This window comes from Trichoderma breve, chromosome 2 (assembly GCF_028502605.1).
Source record: "Trichoderma breve strain T069 chromosome 2, whole genome shotgun sequence".
Lineage (NCBI taxonomy): Eukaryota > Fungi > Ascomycota > Sordariomycetes > Hypocreales > Hypocreaceae > Trichoderma > Trichoderma breve.
Genome location: NC_079233.1, coordinates 1,053,174 through 1,071,566, shown reverse-complemented (window position 1 = coordinate 1,071,566; position 18,393 = coordinate 1,053,174). Strand labels below are relative to the sequence as shown.

Below are 18,393 nucleotides of genomic sequence, written 5' to 3'. Positions count from 1 at the left end.
TCATCTCATCATCCAAGATGCCATTTCAACATTTTACACGTCTATGGGATAACAAACAGAGCAGCAGGTCCCTGCATCTCGGATACAGTGAATTCAACCATATATACCTCTAAAATCATGAAACATTGAACTTCCTCCAATACCCTCCTCCTGAAAATTGATTACAAAATCCCAAAATCACATCGCCACAGCGCCACACACCCAAACCATCCAACACCCATCCCCAATCCAGAAAACCCCCTTCTTCTTCCTCGCTTTTTTTCTCTTTTCCCTTTTCTCTTCTCATTTTTTACCGACCAGTTATCACTTCGTGTCAGCCAGCGGTCGAATCCGCACCAATCCCATTTCTTCTCCAGCATTCATTCCCTGCGCCACGGATTGGCTCTTCGCTGCCCGCCCGAACAAGGCTCGACGACTAATCATAAATTCATAGCGTCGCGGCCCTTTTACGAACCGCTCTCCCGTTTGGCCCTCGCTCTGCTTCCTCCTCTTCCTCCTTTTACACCCGACGTCATATCGGCTCACTTGGCTCCTTTCTCTCAGCACACTTCACATGGACAAGTTTTACAACGGCTAAACTCAAAGTTTACTTTGATCACAAAACGAGAAAAAAAAAGAAGAGAAGAAAGAAGCAGGTCACGTTTCGTGTACAATTGGTCACTGCGTATTCCGTTATGTATATCCGTACAATTTCTCGCGAAGAGGTGCGCTTTTGAGCGCCCTTGTCTAAATAATGTGCCAACAGCCAAGGAAAATGCGTCATCGAAGAGAGGTGGACAGCTCTCCCGCCGTCTATATCTTGTTTCCGTTTCCCAGCCCGTCTTGTATGCCACCCAGAAAAAAAAGAGAAAAGACGAGCAAGCAAACACACTCGGTGCCCTTCCACCCCTCCTTATAAACTCCAGTCTTTCCTCCCCTGCCGGCGTCGTGTCAAATAAAAAACGCTCAGTCCATGATCGTCAAGATTCCGGTCCGCCAGTCTATCGCCCAAAGTCTATATGAAGAGAATAACAAAAATGAAAATAAATGAAATACGAGGACAGAGAGAGAGAGAAGGAGAGAGAACAGCCAAGGCCCAGAGTCAGCCCTAGTGCATACAGATAGCCGGCCTCTGCGCTGCCAAGCCGGCAAAAATAGTCGTGTACGTGGTTGATGTAGAGTTAGGAAAGTGGTTTACAGCAATGTGCGTGTCAAATGTTGAAGTCATCATGGGAAAGAGCCATCAGGCAGCAAGCAATCGGCTTTCATCAATGGTATTGGGTCCCACTAAGCCATGTGTACCAGACCAGGCTCGGTGCTTTGCGGCCGTCGCATCTGCTGTGGTGCGCCGTAGTACATCTGGCTCATCGAGGGGTTGGGTGGGTAGCCATCAGGGTCGGGGTAGACGTAGCTGCCGCCGTTGTGAGATGGCGAGTGGGTTTGGGGAGATTGCCAGCCAACCTGGCTCATGTGAGGGCTGCCACCTGCGCTTCCAGTTCCTGCCGGGTGCTGCTCCAAGTTGGGCTCCAGCGTGGGAGGAGGGCCGTAGCCGGTAGGGTGCGAGGTTGGCCGAATGCCGGTGTTGTAGCTGGCGGCCGACGTCGTCGAAGTAGGACTGCCCACACGGAGGTGGGGAGGCAGCGTGCCGCTCTGTGTCATGTACTGGAACTCGGCATGTCGGTTGAGGCCGTTGGATCCCGAGAGGTCCAGGGCAGGAGACATCATGGTGTGGTGGCTGGGTGACGGGGTCGTCAGGGGAGAGCCGTGGCTGGACATGTGGTCGCCATCGGAGCGAGCCTGGCTTCCGTTCTTAGCCCTTGAGGCCGCGAGTGCCGCCGCAGTAGCCGCCGCAGCCTCTTCGATGGTGCCCGTGTGGTGGTTCTGATGCCGTGTAAGAGTAGTACGCCTCGTAAATGTCTTTTGGCAGTCGGCGTAAGGGCACTTGTAAGGACGCTTTCCTGAATGCGTTCTTCGATGCCGAGCCAGAGAGCTACTGTCACTAAATGGCTGCAATATCACGAATTAGCGGGTTTTGCTTTGATTTTTTCCCGAAAGAGCAGGGAGCTCAACGCTGATAACTGGCTTACCTTGGCGCAAGTCTCACAATGATGGGGCTTCTCGCCAGTGTGGACTCGTTGGTGAACAGTCAGGGCAGATCTTTGGATGAATTGTTTGTTACACTTGGGGTAGTCGCAGACATGAGGCCTGACACCTGTGTGGATACGCTCTGTGAATCAACATGTTAGCAGTGGTCTCTTTGCGTTCTCAGTCTCAACAACAGTCAGACTCACCATGACGGGCAAGATCGCTTCTTCTGGCGAAGCCCTTGCCACAAGTGCTGCAAGGATAAGCTTTAACAGGAGCGGCGGGAGACTGCTGCTGCTGTGGTGGCTGCTGCGGAATATGATGCATAGCCATGCTGGGCACGCCGCCCATACCAGACATGTCGGCGAAGCCACCCATCTGCATTGCACTATGCATAGGGTTCTGCATTTGCATGGGGGCTTGCATGGCCGTTGGTGAAGGATAGGCGCGAGACAGGCTGTGGGCGGAGTAGGAAGAATGCTCAGACATGTGAGGAGAGGCTGATCGGTCCATCGTAGGCTCGTGCTTAACGAGGCCAAGGTGATGCTGATGGTGATGGTGGTCGGGCATGCCTCCACCGAGTCCGTGAGTCATGCCGCCTTTGTTGTTCAGCATGTTGGTGATGTCCATCACCTCGGGCGATGCTGAAGACATGACGGCATTCGGCCTTGCGGACGAAGAGAGGGTATGGGGTAACATGGTATGGCCAAACGCCAATCGGCGATCTATGAGAGCCAGGTTGTAAAGCTATTGGGCTTCAGTCAGTCATGAGCCCAGTGTCAAGGATCCGCGCATACAATAAGCCATAGACCATGGGGGTATCATCATTTGGAGGAAGTCGATCAGGTGCCAAGCCATCAGTCGTCCACCAGCCGTTTGAAGCCATCGCGGAGACTTTTTTTTCTTACCGCCCAGTCGGCTTGAGTAGCAGTTGAAGGTTCCCAAGAGCTTGGGCCACCCACCAACAGCACCAGCCGACATTTGGCCCCTTCTTGGAAAGATGACCCGGAAAATATCAACATTGTTTAGACGTACCTTTCGAGATCTGATCTGATGTAGAGAACGTCAGGGCCTTCGTCCTTTGTTTTCTTCGCGCCGCCGCCGTTCTCGGGTCGTCGCCTCCAATTTGGAATCGCGGAAACGAACGTCTATATTAGGTACCACGAAACGTATCTTTGCGCACTCTACCCGCTTCTGCGAATCGATGCCTGAGCTCGGAATATATCTATCGAAAGAGGGAAGGTGCAGCGTTGCAATAACTCGACGTGTGTTGCCACCGCGGGGCAGCGTCACAGGATATTTGTATGCAGGCGCGGGCAAGCGAGAGGACAATATAAGGCAGGCGAACTCGTCACGGGAGAGCGCAAAGCTGATCGAATATTGGACGAAGTAGAAACGAGATCGGACAACGCTTGTTCAAGTCGTAGGGAGATGTCGCATGCGAGACGGAAAGCCCGACGTTTTCGCAGATGAGATTTGACACCCAAGATGCCAATCAAGTGGAGGAAGAAAAGGAGCCCGTCTGGCCACGAGGGATTCAGAGCAGTCGAGTCAGCCTGCAGAGCGGAAGCAACAAGCTGCTAGCGAGAGAGACTGATCATAAGCCAGACCAGGGCGTTGAATATGCAACGGGCGCTGTAGTCGAGGGTGCTGCCGGGTGGTCAAGGCTGGGTCCTGTTCGGTCAGCCGCGTCGCGGGAGGAGGGTGGGCTGATTCAAGGCTAAAGGAGGGATGGCGAAGAGTAAGAGGAGAGAAGGAAGAGGAGAAAGAGAAAAGGAAGAAAAACGAAGGAAGAGGCGTGAAGCAGAAACGGTGCAACGAACGGCCTGTGGGTTGAGGTGGGAAAAAAAGGGTGGGAAAATGGATTGGAAGTCGGTGCCAAAATGCGGTCGTCCAAAGCAAGTGCTTCTGGAACTGGCGAACGACGTAACTTTTTTTAGGGGCCCAAGCCTTTATGACAGGCTTGCTGGCTGGGTGCAGGGCAGAAGTGGCAGGGGTGGGCCTGTCGAGAAAAGATGGAACAAAAAATCTCCTGGACCGGCTCACCCTTGCGCCGCGCCAGCGACCCAAGCAAGCAAACAGGGGTGTGCATGTATGGATGGATTCGGTGCGTTGATGCTCTTGAGAAATGCAATGCAGTAAGGATGGATGGATGGATGATTGTCGACTTACTGCGTAATGGCCTTGGATATGATGCGATGTGCTCTGTGCTCTGTGTTGTTCTGCGGTTTGCTATCAAAGCATGAGAACACGTGAAGAAGAGGCGAGCTCTGTGCGTATCCTCTCAGGAATGCAAGATGCTTGGTGGTTCGACGTTTGCCTGGCAGTGCGTGTCCTTCAACGGCAAGTCGTGTAAGGCTGGGGCTACCAGTACCAAGGAGGAGGCTCGTCTCTGGAACGCCAGCTGAGGGATGAAACCGAGAAGTCAACGTTTTGATCGCAAAAGGGTCCCGGGCTCAGACCCAAGGAGCAAAGCCGGCTGCAGTCTAATATAACCAGACGGCAAACTCTATTGCTCCCAGCTGGACAAGTATCCGTACTATTAGTTTGGCAGAAGAAGTGGAGGGGGCGTGTGAGGAGAAGAAACCGCTTCTCTGGCGTTTGTTTTGCGAAAGGAGTTGGTTCAGAATAGGTGCGGCATCTCGATCATGAGAGCTTTCTCAAGAGGTGAGAAGAGAAAGAGAAAGCGGGTTGGCTCTCGGGTGAAAATCAGCTGGCGTCGTTGCTAGCGGTCCGAGTACCCTTCGGGTCAGGCAGGTAGCAGTACTTTCTAGTTGGCGCCGGTTCGGGACCGATGTTCCGTACCCAGTACACAAGTACCGCTCTGGGGACCTGGACAGGACGCAAAAGTCTCACTCCACAGTGTCCCGATGGACAAAGAAAGATTCATTGCGGTGGAGCGCTGCCAGGCTCTGTTAGCGCAGCCTGGTCCAGCGCTAAAGCCACTACGGAGCAGGGATGCAGTTGAATTGATGCCTTTTTGGGGCATTTGGGATTTCGCAGCAGCCAGTCCTCGAGTGGCGGCTACATGCGGTGTGAAGAGGATGACAGTAGTATCGAGTGCTATGCCAAAGGGAGGCCCAGATGAATCAATTAATCGATTGATGCTGGCCTTGGGTTGTGAACCATGGGTGCGTGCACACATACGCCCGCCCCTGGATGCATACTGATACTACCCGTTGCATTGCATGTAAATGGCGGCCCAAGAGACAGAGAAAAGCAACGCAGCAGACGCACACGTGCAAGTCCTTGGAAGCATCCATATCCATCTAGGGATACCTGGCTGGCTGCAAGGTAATGCCTGGCACCAGGTGGTATTTGATCCTAGCGGCAGTGGCTTCAAATCGTCCACGGCAGAGCCGCTAAAAGGCCCTGGCTGGCTGACACAAGCATGCCAGATTCACGGTGAGGTAATCCGTGGCATGGCGAGAGAGAGCGGGAGGACATGCAGGGCATCATCTCAGACACGGTATGTGGGCGTTTGAACGTCTCCGGCTGCTCGAAATTGCATCAAATGTAAACAACAAACAGCCAGATGGGCCCTTCATTTTGCCGTCATTTCAGAACAAGCGCCTTCCGCTCTGCCTGTCTGCTCTGCTCTCCTCCCTGGCTGCCACTAATAAGGGCTGGTAGTCATCTTATGTGATGGATTAGCATCTTGGTGCCACATCCGCAACCCACCAGGCACGGCGTTTCCGGCTGTTGCTTGGGGTCCGCTGGAGCATGCTGACCGGTGAGAAAGCCATTTCCCTATTCTATCGATAATACCCAAGCCGACACATCAGCATGTAACATTGCATGCAATGGCAAACACTTTCGTTTTGTTTCGTGTTTGACGTTTCATGCAGTTCATACACGAGCACATGTCGATGCGTTTCGCCCGCCGGAGCAACTCACGGAGCAATTCATGATGCGCACCCGCAGCCACCGCCAGACTTGCCATGCCATGTTGGACCCCTTCAAAAACGGGATCCCCAACAACTACCAGGGATTGGCGTGTGCGTTGTACATCCATACCTGTACTTTTCGATATTCCCCGGCCGAGCATCTCATCAGACCCTGCGAGAGCCGAGCGTCCTGGGGTGTGTGGCAATGAGCCATTCTCCCGCCATCTTCTATTAGACAGTTGGCGGCGGCACGGAAGAATAGTAGGTCAAGCTTATGTCGATGGTCAATCTTTCTAGTAGAGGCAGCTGTAGTTGCGGTCAGCAACCAATTTCAGCTTTCCGCTTCAAAACATCGATGGCGTCTCTCTCCCTTTGGTGCGTTTTTTTACCCATCTTCGCAAGTATCGGTGACAGAGCCACCCCCTTTGGTAGGGAGGAGACGGCATGACCCAGCTAGTCGTGGACCGCTTGGCCTCGCGGTGTTAGACACAAAGCACAAGATGCGGCGAATATGCATGTGCAGGCACATGGAGTACATGTTGTAATGCACTGCGCATGCAGCAATTTCATTTCCCTCAAACGTGCATGGCGGGCGATCAATAGCGCAGCCCAAAAGGCCTCGGCCGATTGGCAAAGTCGTGCAGCCAATAGAGACACTTGTTAGACGACGCCTCTTGCGATCTAATGAACCCATGTGCTCTTTTTTTATCTCTCAGGCATGCAATTGTCACTAGGCTGGCCGGGTCCAACAATAGAGATGTAAATGATGTAATTCAGATTGACGCCTGTTAGCCGCGATGATGATGGAAATAAGAGGTGGTACGTGCTACACGTCAACGCCAGCGTAAGAGTTAGTACAAACTATACCAACTTGTACTTGTGCGTTTTAATGGGCCATCTGAAACAAGTCGGGCTGCAAGGTAATCAAATCAAGTCCATCAATCGACCATTCATAACACCACTAAGTTAGTAAGGAATATAGTAGCGTAGGGACTAGCAAAAGAATCGGAACAGAAACTGCTCCAGTGCTAGCACGAGTAGCCAGATGCAATGCTACGGGGACGGCTGTGCTATGCTACGAACATCCAGTGCTCCATAGCCCGTATGCACACATTGGATAATAGAATGGATTCTATTAATCATGCGGATAGGTCATGCTACTGCTGCCGGACAGAGGCGCAGCACCACTGAGCGACGCACCTCAGGTACCGGCGGCATAGGGGCCAGGCTAATGGCGCCACGTTATTTCGAGGGAGCGGGAAACGGGCCACTTGCATTGTCGCGACGGCTTCATCTGGCAGCTTTGGTGATTTCGGCCTGGGATTCCGCAGGCGATTGCCCACGGATCCTCATTCTCTCTCGTGCTCACGCGATGCAGATGCAGAGCAGAGCGCACCACACGCTACGGCCAGGCGCACGTTTCATCTGTGCCCGCCATGGCGGTTAGCATATGGAATCGATCACATCTCTCATCCTAAATGAGATAAGATGGAGCGGCCCGCGCGTGCGAGTAATTGCGTAGGCACTGTGCAATATACAAGCTCAGCTCCCGGATCGCCAGGACAGGATACTTGGGAGACCCAGACGTTCCCGCTTGGAGGGTGACGATGACCACGCTGGCATCTCGCCACACATGCCTCAGACAACAGGACAAAGAGGTATTTCGTAAACAGGCTGCATATGGTCTGTCGTATGCAATTTGCATGTGCGTTGTATAGTAAGCCGCCAAATCGACCGGTTGCCAGTACTAGCCGTCCTAGTGCCCCGTCAGTCGTTCGAGTTTCTCGCAGCAAACATTTCATCTGCAGACGACAGACCAGACTTGTTGGACACCCACACGTCGTGACAATGGCGAACAGGAGAAACGGGTCACGCCTCCAACCTCCAGGCAGCGATGAGACGGCCAGAGAATGACCGCTTTCCCGCAAGGCTTGCATGACACTCCACCCACCGTCATTAGCTCCCAGCCAACGGCCTCGAGAAACACACAAACGTCGTTTCCTCTCCGTTGTCGCCGTTGCGAGAGCCAGGGGTGCCGCCTCGGTTTCCCTGTCTGTGCATCTGGTTGGCTGCGTGGAGAGGCCGATGGCCAATGCATCCTGGCGGAAATTGCTCTAGCCATACGTGGCAGGATTCTGGAATTTCTCTCGGCTCTCTCCTCGAAGGCGGCTCCACCCTCCTGGATCGATCCTTGTCGCCTTGTCACCGGCGACGAGGGATATGATGCCAAGTGCGACAAGGCTCTGCCCAGCCCCATGCCATCCACCATCTCCCTAACTCACTCCAGCTTTCGCAGCCCCGCCGCCAGACGCTAGCTGCGCACAAGGACGGAGCGCGAGCATGCACAAACGGACAGGATGGCATAAGGAATCCTTCTCAAAGCGTTCCAGAAGCTTGCGCCCCGGCCAGGCCTCCACCAATGAACCGACCGTCGTATGGCTGACGGACCCTAGCGATGCAGTAACGTGTAATTGTCTGCCCTCCACCCCTCGCTGTCAGTGCCGGCCAGTATGATCACCATGATCGGCTGCTGGCTTCCGTGATCCGTCGTCGTAGAGCAGTCCCCAGCGTCAGCCACGTATTGGCTTAGGTTCCTCTCCCAGACAAGAGTGTCCTGTCGGCGCTCTGCAACAGGTCAGCACTCTCATCACTCAGCGTAATTTCTCTCTCTTCCGCATCGAAATCAAGCGTCACTTTCTGCAATTCCGAGGACGTTGTTTAAAAATAAAATAATGAATGATGTAATGAGGGATGATCCTCCCTACTTGAAATGCGCGCCCATAATGAAGGGGCTGAGGTGGTGGATCGGGACAAAAGTAGCCCAGAGCACAGCAATCCAGCTGGCTGCCCACTCACCTCACTGCCCACCCCTCGTCACCATTGAAAGTCGTGGGGAAAGAATACATGCCCATACAGTAGCTGCTGACAACAGGGCAAGGTCACCTGAACGACGCGTGACCAACAAGAGCCGCAGAGCCGTTCCTTCACCAGTCGGAACAACTCGATGCTTCAATTCAATTCATGCATCATGGTACAGTATCTGTTGCAACTCGATCCACCAATCAAAGCCACAGGCCCAGGTGCGCACAAACCAAAGATTTGCGTTCAACTGTGCTCGTGCATGCATGTACACCTTACACCCCTTCTCCAATACTCGTGGCATGGATCGCGATATCTGATGAGCCTCCAACGCTATATCCCAACCTTGCAGCCAAGAGACGCATGGCGCGCTCAAAGTGGCTGGTGGCATGCAAGGAATCCGTCGCACCACGGCGGTTTAATCTTGAAACCACGCAGGTGAAACAAACGACCGACCATCACGCCCACCCCCGTCACCACAAGCCAGGGACCAGGATATGATATTAAGTGCTGCGACAGCTGATCTACATGTACGCAAAGCTTCAACGGGCAAGTTAATATTAGCATCATCACGTTTGGATGGGCCGCGGCCCGATGAATTTCGAGCCTCGTACCTCGTTTCCCTTTTCCCTCCCAAGGCAAACAACCAAGAAGGACGATATTCCCACATGCCCAGTTCCAAAACCAGCGCCACCAACAGGGCTCCCTCTCCCTCCCCGTGGGCCTTGGTCATCGAACAAGCTGCTGTTGGCACCAGTTGCTTTTTGGGGATCGGCCAACCAACACCCAAGCAAGTGAATACGTGGACCTCGGGTGTCGCTACAAAACAAGGCGCAGATGAGAAATTCCGTTTATCTTCTGGCCTTTCAAGTGTCTGCTACTGTGCTCTTCGCTACTCAGGCTCAATATCTGCTAATTTCACTAGCCACTCCCTTTTTGAATTGCATCCTGCATAGGGCTAAACGGTTGGCCAGCTAGGACATTACCTTTGCGGTGCATGGGCGCCTTTTTAGCGCAAAGTATTCTCGCCGCAAGCTGGGGCAACGGATCAGGACGGTGTCTAACAATGGCTTAGGCCTGGTTCGGAGGCCAGTTGTTACTATTGTCGACTGGGTCCCGAATATGGACGACGGATGACGGAGTACTCCGTTCTTTCGGCGACTTCATACGAAAACATGCAAACGGATCCTCACCACCTACTCATTCGGAAGGCTGCCTTGATCGCTTAATGAAACTAGGAGCGCCCAATGAAAGCCTGCAAGAATGACCAAGCCCAATGGGAAGAGAGATCGACGCATTGTCTGCTTGTTTACGAGACGCCTCAATTCCCTTTGCATCAAGCATCAAGCGACTTGGAACCCAAAATGAAGTGCTGACTACATTCCTATCCTTGCAGACTACCTACACCGGGCTTATTCTGACCAACAAAGGAAAGCCAGCTATGAGTGCCGGCAACTCCGTGCACCCCCACGCTTGGAAAACCGTCAGAAAGGGGACATCCGATGCCGATTTTGGTGAGGAGCACACGACACTATGTGGCAGCTTCAGACGCCTTGTTCGCCGGCAACGTGGTGTCTCACAGCGCTTCATCTGGCACCTGAATTTCGGTATTGGGAGGAAGGGTATAGCGTCTTGAAGATTATGCCACGAGATGATGGTAATGGCTTGATCCTTTCTCTGTCCTGAGCTTCCTTCTCCCGTCCGGGGGAGGCACCGGCCAAAGCCGTCGTCACCTCGTGGTGGTATCGAACGTGCGTAATTATCCGGTACTAGGTGACATAACCCTTACTCTCGAATATTTCTCCATTTTAGGCATTGGGGAGTGAACCAGAGCAGTTTGTTTTTCCGATGACCTCAACATGAGAGCCTGCATATGCATTGTGAGTGCATGATAGAAGGGGGGGTTGTCAATACTCTCGACATTCCCCACGACTATTAGCACCATTTAATTGTTTGCTATTGTGACATTTCACTCAATGCATATCTGGTGCCATTTGGCTGTGGAGGCAAGATGTGACGGGTGCCTAGGACAGGTTTTTTCACGTCAACTGATCTGAATGTTCCGACAACATCCGCACCGACACCCATCTATGGCGTCGTCTCTACGAAGTTCTCGTACGGGATCCCCCTATGTGTTCACTTACACGCGCCGATCTGGCCCAACTTAAGGCAGAAGTGGCATTTTCCAAAAATAAAGCATTGATCCGGCATCGCTAGCGCCTTGTTCGGGCAGCCAGCATCAATCGTTTGTCTTCCCCTTGGCTATTTGCTGACTGACCGTTTTCCGGTCCGTCAAAGTCCCAAGGGATCGGCCGACCTAAACGCCGGAATGCCACACCCCCAGGAGCTTTTTTAGACCGCCCATTGAGGAATGTTCTCTAGCAAGGCAAGGAAGAAAACGGTCAACAACGCACGCACGTACGCCCGCCAGCAAACGAGAGGAAAAGGTTTCCGTGCAAAGTCTCCGAAAACCACCGGCTCTTGGTGGTTGGGCCCTGGGGGGTGGGCGTTGAGACGGGCCGTGCGTATTTTCGGCATTGTTGTCTGGCAAATGAGGGGGCGGCATGCACCTTGAGGGTCTGACCTTGTTGTCTCTTCTCCTGTCTCTTTGTTTCTTTCTGCCATGTGGGGAGGGTGTGAGTGGAAGGGACTTGATTCTGTGAAGGGTTGAGACATGTTGCACCCTCTCTGTATTGTGACGATCTTGAGTTGCAATATCTTGGCATGAGCTACTTACCCTGAAGCTTTGCAGATGGGTTTGAGTGAGATGTGTTTGGAGTCCGTCTGGATGAGAACGAATTACTTTAGTTCTGCGGATGATGAGACTTACATCTATCTTGGTAAGATGGACTCATTGTAAAACTCCTAGAAGTAGTTGTGGCACTTAGTAGTCCATCTTTTCAATTAGGTTGTATCAAGTAACGTTGATGACAGCAGTTTGATATGGTTCAACTCAATATCAAACTCTTGGCATTAGCAAACTCCTCACGCATTATCACATGAAATAGTATCCCAGCTATTATCTAATATCTCATCGTATGATGTACTAGAAAATAAATAAACATACCACTCCAAAGACGAATATGACGCCATATCGACTCAAAAAACTTCAATTCAGCATCACAAACTAGCCCAAAACCAAATACAGTCCTTCCCTGAAATAGAACAAGACAGTAAGAAAATAAAAAGTCCTTTATTGAAAGAAGAGGAATCCACAAGCTCATTTTGGGAATCTTTCAGATGACCGAAGGCACGCACACGCGATATCATGGCCTCATGAATCATTAGTTTTTTGCCCGCTTTCCAAGGCACGCATGGAACTCTCCTGGGAAATAAGTTCCAAACAACGAGAAAATAAATAAAATAAGAAGTGAATCGAAAAAAAGTAGGAGAATATCCAAAACGATGGATCAACACACACGCCAACCGTGGGATAAAAGAATAAACCACAAATTTCCAGTGATATCCGTGTCAACTTCACTCAACAATGTTTCTATCAGCAAACGGATCGTCATCGTCCTCCTCGTCAGACAAATACGAGCCCTGTCTCTGCTGGGCCGTAGGCCTGGGATTCGATGGCAGCGGAGGTGGTATCGGGGGTGCTGAAAAGGCAGGCTTCGAGGCAGGCCGAGGAGGCGGGGTCGCTCTTGGGGACGAGTTGATGCTCAGACCGGCGATGTCGGGATGCTCGGCCCGGGCTGGGGGGGATGAAGCCTCCTTGGCGGCCAGTTCTTCTTTTCCTTTTATAGCAGCCACTAGGGGATCGGGGTCAGTCTCAAGGTTCAAACGAATGCGAGGTTTTGGGGATTTGTCAGGAGGTTGTAGTAGTTCTTACTTCGGTATAGGTGAGCTTGCTCCGCAAGTTCGTCGTCAGAGTCGCTGTCGGCATCGACAGACTGGTCGAGCTGTTCAAAGGTCATGAGGGCGTGGACCAGTTCGTCGTTGGCATGGAGGAGTGGACCTAGCCACTGTTCATGTTCGACGTGATGAACCTGCTCTAGAGTTAGATCTGCTGAATAGAGACAAAAGCAGAAGAGAGGGGTATATGATGACGACTTACAAAGCGCAACACCTTTCTGCGGAGAAGCTTGCAGGACTCAAATCTCTCGACAGCCAAGTTGTTCTCGGAGATACGCTCCCGTTCACGGTTGATCGTCTGCAAGACGTTGAGCAGGTTCGTTGCCGCCAGTGATGACTCTGCAATGACAGACTTCATCCCCTCCTTTTCAGCCTCCAGGTTAAAGGGCTTCCTCTTGCCCTTGGTCTTGCTACTGCTGCCGCTCTTCTTTTTCTTGTCGGAGCTGCTGAATATAGACCCGCTACTGCTGGACACGGAGGATTGCTGACGCTTGAACGAATCGACCAGTGACGATTCGCGGCTATGAGACGTACGACTGTGGGACGACGACGACGGGCCGGCGGCAGGAGGAGATGGGGATTTCGGAGACGTTGGCTCGTCGTCTTCCTCATCGCCGAATGGGTTCTCGGTTTCCTTGAGTACGCGCGATCTCTCCTGCGTGACGCCAACCTTTCGCTTCGGCAGCTCCTTGCTCAGCCGAGCAATCCTCTCCAGGCCCGGTTTGTTGCCATACTGGGACCAGCTGTTGAACAGCTCCCTGCACTTCTTCCTGACCTCGGGATCCGAGAGGTCGGACGTGCCGCACACGCGCAGCCGCTCCAGCAAAGGCTCGTCGGCAAACGTGCGCGTGAAGCGCGGGCCGGCGTTTTGGATGAGGCCGTCGAGTAGGACCAGGGCGCGGATCTGGCGGTGCACGTTGCCGTACTTGAGCTTCTTTCGAATGGCGCGGGCGGCCTCCGTGGGGCCGGAGGCTTGGATGGTGATGACCTCGACGAGGTCGGGGATGCCGCTGAGGTCTTCCTCTTCGTAGGCCTCGGAGGTGAGCGTCTCGATGGTGACCGTGACGGCCGAGTATGGCTTCTTCTGTAGGGAGGGAGCGTTCAGTTAGCATCATCTGGCTATGGCGATTCACGAGGTTGGGGAGAGGGTTGGAGCTGGCTTTACTTGTTGGAACATGTTGGACGACAGAGGTGAAGCTTAGCTGGCAGGTAGAGAGCAGTAGTATAAGTCTGGGTCCTTGAGCAGCACCGCACAGTGAAAGGGAGCTTCCAGAAGCTGTCTCACGATATCGCCGCGGTTGCTGGTGTATTTATACAGCTGTGAGGTTTGACGAGCTCGTCTCTTGTGCCACGATATTCAGCTCAAACCAAACATCCGCAGCGCCACGTTGTCGCAAGGCAGCTCAGCTGAGCTAATAAGGCAGCTATTTCGAAACAAAAGCTCAACTCCTTGTTTGTTCGTATGTCGCGCAACCCCGAGCAGGCCGCCTGATTTCCGGCCTGATGTTCTTGGATTTCACCGCCCAAGCTGTCAGGAAAAACGATTGGCATCAGCCGATGATGATCCTTTTTCGGTGCGGCGTTTGGAGGGGGAGATTCGGCAAATGCGTTGCCCAGTTTTGAGGGTCCGTTTGGGTGATTAAAACGCGGGGCTGGAGATGTTTCGGGGCTTTTGGCGGTGGGGGCATGCGGTGACGTCGCTTTTTGTCCGCCCGGTTTTTTTTGTCTTGCAAGTTTGGTTTTGAAACGGCTTTGTTTCTGGACTGGATTTTTTTATCTTATTCCAGGTTTCAACGGAAGACTTGGATTGGGTTGAATGGAGCATTTTACGTGCATTTTCTATGGTGGATATCAATGGCTTGATTTGGAAGGCTGTGCAGTTGATTCCAGGTTCCCAAGCCAAGGTCAGAAAAAGCGAGAGCGCAAAATGAATACGTACATATAGTAGCAGTTACTAGAAACATGTAGATATAGCAGCTACTCCTTTTGTAGGCGTATGGTTCAACTCGTGGGTGCTCAAAATCTTCCCGGTCTCGCTTTTTCTGTCCTCCACTTGACTGGTAAATGATGCGCGAGGTTTTGGCCTAAAGGCTGTTACTTGTTAAGACAGTGATCAACTGATCTCCAAGACAAATAGTATAATACGTAGCGTCAGGCTCAAGGGTAAGTGTCGGGATATGGTATCAGGACTAGTATAAGTATATATATCGACTACATCTCTAATACTATTACGCGTATACACATGATTCATGGTGTGTGTAAGTTTGTAGCCATACTTTTCAACCCCCACGCCCATCCAACTCTATCAGAACCGACATCTAATTTTAGCATTCGCATCGCAGCGCCATGCAGCAATAAAAAAGAATCAACATTTCATCAGAAAAGAAGCTAAAAAGAAGAAAGAAAAAAGAAAAGAAGAAAGAAAAGTAAAAAAAAAGCTAATCACGCATTGCCTAGTCCTAACAATACCAGATTAGCGACATTCATTACCGCAATGAGCAACCAGACAAGGGCGCTGAGAATGATGAGCACCCAGCCGTTGGACATGTCCGTCCCTGCCTGGCCAATCGGTCGGCCGTCATCTCTCGACTCGATTTGGAGTCGGGCTAGACCGGGCTGCACCGTCATGTACCGTGACCGAGCAGTGAAGTAGATGAGCGGGAATGTCACAAACGGCAGCACGGTGCTGAGCACTACCTGAGAGGCGTTGAGGGCCTTATCGAGACCCGTTTGCCCAACCGCACCGGCGATGATGATGGAAGGCGTGATGCTGATGGATCGCGTGATGAGGCGTCGTAACCAGGGCTTCATCTTCCATCGCAGAGCGCCCTCACTGACCATCTGGCCGGCGATGGTGCATACGATACCAGCCGAGATACCCGAAAGGAGGAGTGCCAGGGCAAAGATGGTTCCGGCGCCGGACGAGATGCTCTTGGAAAGCAGCTGGTGGATGCCAAAGATGTCTGCGGTAAGGGCGTCTGGGTTGCCGTACAGCGAGGCACCGGCAACGATGAGGATGGCCGAGTTGACGAACAGGGCAAAAGTGAAGAGCGACAGCGCCAGCTCGGTGATTGAGTACTTGAGGCAGTGCTTAATGGCGGCCAGAGAGGGAATGTAGTGGATCTTATCGTAATTCTCGTCCATGGTGGATGACGCCGCCGACACGGGTTCCGGGGGCATGAGGTTGTGCTTCTGGTCGTAATCCCTGAGGCGTGGCTTGACGATGCCGGATCCGAGGTACAGGCTGTGAGGCATGACGGTGGCGCCGAGGATGCCACAGGCCTGGTAGAGGCCGTCGGACTGGACAATGGCCGAGGAGGGGAGGTAGCCCTTGAAGACCTCGCCGACGCTGGTGTGCTGGATGAGCGAGAGCTGGATGCAGAAGCAGATGACGACGCCCAGGACCAGGAGGAGGACGAAGAACTCGAAGACGCGGAGGCCCTTCATGGAGCCGTCTGGGCGGTAAAAGACGAGGATGGCCATGACGTCGAGGATGGATAGAGCGCAGCCGGCAACGAGAGGCAGCTTGGGGATGAGGAGGTTGAGTGCAATGGCCGTGCCAATGACCTAACAAGATACAACAATTAGCACACCAGATGGCTTCAAATGGGAATGTGAGCGTTGCATACCTCGGCAATGTCAGTAGCGATAATGGCAACTTCAGCGAGCACGTAGAGAAAGTAGTTGAGCCATCGTGGCAGGTAAGCACGACATGCCGACGCGAGATCAAGCCCCGTGACGGTGCCCAGTTGGATGGCGAGGCTCTGGAGGAGGATGGCAAAGATGTTGCTGAGCAGGACGATGAAGAGGAGCTTGAAGCGGTACGAAGAGCCCGCCGCAATGTCGGTAGAGTAGTTGCCAGGATCGACTATGCGAAGATATCAGGTTAGCTTTGTCTCATCCTTCTCTTTTTCTGTCGTTCCATCATGTATCGTTCATGAGGGGAGAGAACTCTCGAGGCACCGACTTACTGTACGCAACGGAAACCATGAAGCCAGGTCCCACAAACTTGCCAAACGTCATCAAGACATGCTTCAGCCTCGCCAGCGTCGTCCTGCGTCTCGTCCTTGAGCCGCGCCCATTCGACGTCGCGATTGAATTCCCATCGCCAGCACCGCGGTCTTCGTCGCTCGTGCCCAGCAGCACGCCCGCTGCAATCTGCGCGTTCTGCGTCTTGCTGTCGGCGGCTCTGTCGAAGGCAACAATTGGCGGCGATGTCTGGCGGACAATTGAATCATCTGCGACAACGCCGCCCTCGGTCCCGGGTATCCTGTCCATATTTGCCCTTCGTTCAAAGATCAATTCGCTCCAAGCTGTTTCCTGGTTGGTCGCCTTTATTCCCCCCCTTTTTGCGCTGCTGTTACCGTCCACCTATGAAAGCCAAGTAGGATCCCTGTTCAAGAAATGGCCAGTTCTGGATGAAATGAATACACCAGTTTTGTCGTCGTTCTTCTCTCAATTTGATTCTCGTCAAAGCAGAAGCATGCAAGCACCTCGGTTTGGTCCCCCGTCCATCAATCCGTCACCCCTGCCAATCAGAGAATCGCGCGATGCAGAAACAGTCGTGGCATGCATGCAAAGAAGCCAGAAACAAAAAAAGACGGAAGCGATTTTGGTTCTATGAGGCCACAGCCACGCACCACGGACGCTGAAAAAAGAAAGTGGAGACTTGCTTGCGCTGGTTTGGATGAGTGGCGTTTCCGGCAGGAATTTTGTCTCAAGCTTGCTTGTCTTGTCTTGACTTTTTATTGTCTTTCTTTTTTTCTTTCTTTTTTTCTTTCTTTTTCTGCTCTGCTCTGTTGTTTATGTTTGGGTGGGAAGAGAAGAGGCTAATTAATGGTTCTTTTGGGTTTCGCCTCCTGAAAGAAGAGCTTGGACTAACACAGAAATAGAAGCGCAAAGTATTCGAATCTCTTACGGCATCGGGTCAACAAGCCCGAATCTGCCCGGAAAGACTTGGCTCCGGTCTCACTGGCGTGCAAAGCTCGACATGTGCCGACAAAAGGGCTGACTTGTTACTCGCCCTTCCACTCGCAAGATGTAAGGAAGAAAATTACACGATGGTTGCTGCCCGAATGTTGCTCCCAATGAGAGATGCAGATGCAGATGCGGATGAGAATTGTCGTCGAGATAGAGTCCCGGCCGGTATGCTCCGCCTCGGCGATGTGAGCCGGGGGGAGATGGAACGGTCTAGGTTTTCGTAAAGAGGATTTAATGCAAGGGGTAAAAAAAACTCTTGTGAATCACGCGGCTAGAAGACAAGCAAACAGCCGGAAGCTGGAGTCTTTTGATCACTGTCTGGCCAAAGAGACGCTGTTCCGACGCAGATGACTTGCAGATGGCTTTGCTTGTTAGTGGTTGTAGCCGCGATAAAGAGTGATCGGGTGCCGATTATCGTGAAAAAGGAGGACGAATTCGAAAGAAGATTCTCGTCAGCACGGAGCAGCGGCCTCGGTATTTACGACTGACTCGCTGAGAAGCTCGACCTTGTTGCAACGACGATTTGCATGTAGACCCTGCAACTAATCCGGGATCTCAGTGCCGCCAACGGAGCACATACATACGAATACATGTAACATACCTCCGTAATGCACACATCACATCACATACATGCTTCTTCATCTTCCTCACCGTCGGGGACCCTCTCCGACCGGGTTTCCCCGGAACCTTTTTCTGGCACCCTTCATTGAGTCAAAACTCTCTCTGCCTAAGTGGAGATGTTCAA

General features: G+C 52.5%; 3 protein-coding genes across 3 annotated transcripts; all 3 read right to left on the bottom strand.

Moving 5' to 3' along the window:
- Positions 1-1,266: 1,266 nt before the first annotated feature.
- T069G_02584 (zinc-finger double domain-containing protein) lies at positions 1,267-3,086 on the bottom strand (the record flags this gene model as incomplete). Its single annotated transcript, XM_056169794.1, has 4 exons — positions 1,267-1,986; positions 2,067-2,206; positions 2,271-2,811; positions 2,973-3,086. The coding sequence occupies 4 exons, from the start codon at positions 3,084-3,086 to the stop codon at positions 1,267-1,269; spliced, it is 1,515 nt and encodes a 504-aa protein (XP_056030686.1).
- A 9,201-nt stretch (positions 3,087-12,287) lies between these two features.
- On the bottom strand, positions 12,288-13,845 carry T069G_02583 (VHS domain-containing protein; the record flags this gene model as incomplete). The annotated part of the gene is made up of 5 exons (XM_056169793.1): positions 12,288-12,565; positions 12,646-12,802; positions 12,871-13,204; positions 13,259-13,752; positions 13,834-13,845. 5 exons carry the CDS (start codon positions 13,843-13,845, stop codon positions 12,288-12,290), a joined length of 1,275 nt encoding a protein of 424 aa, XP_056030685.1.
- Positions 13,846-15,110: 1,265 nt separating this feature from the next.
- Positions 15,111-16,946, bottom strand: T069G_02582 (natural resistance-associated macrophage protein domain-containing protein; the record flags this gene model as incomplete). Its single annotated transcript, XM_056169792.1, has 3 exons — positions 15,111-16,235; positions 16,298-16,536; positions 16,640-16,946. 3 exons carry the CDS (start codon positions 16,944-16,946, stop codon positions 15,111-15,113), a joined length of 1,671 nt encoding a protein of 556 aa, XP_056030684.1.
- Positions 16,947-18,393: the final 1,447 nt, after the last annotated feature.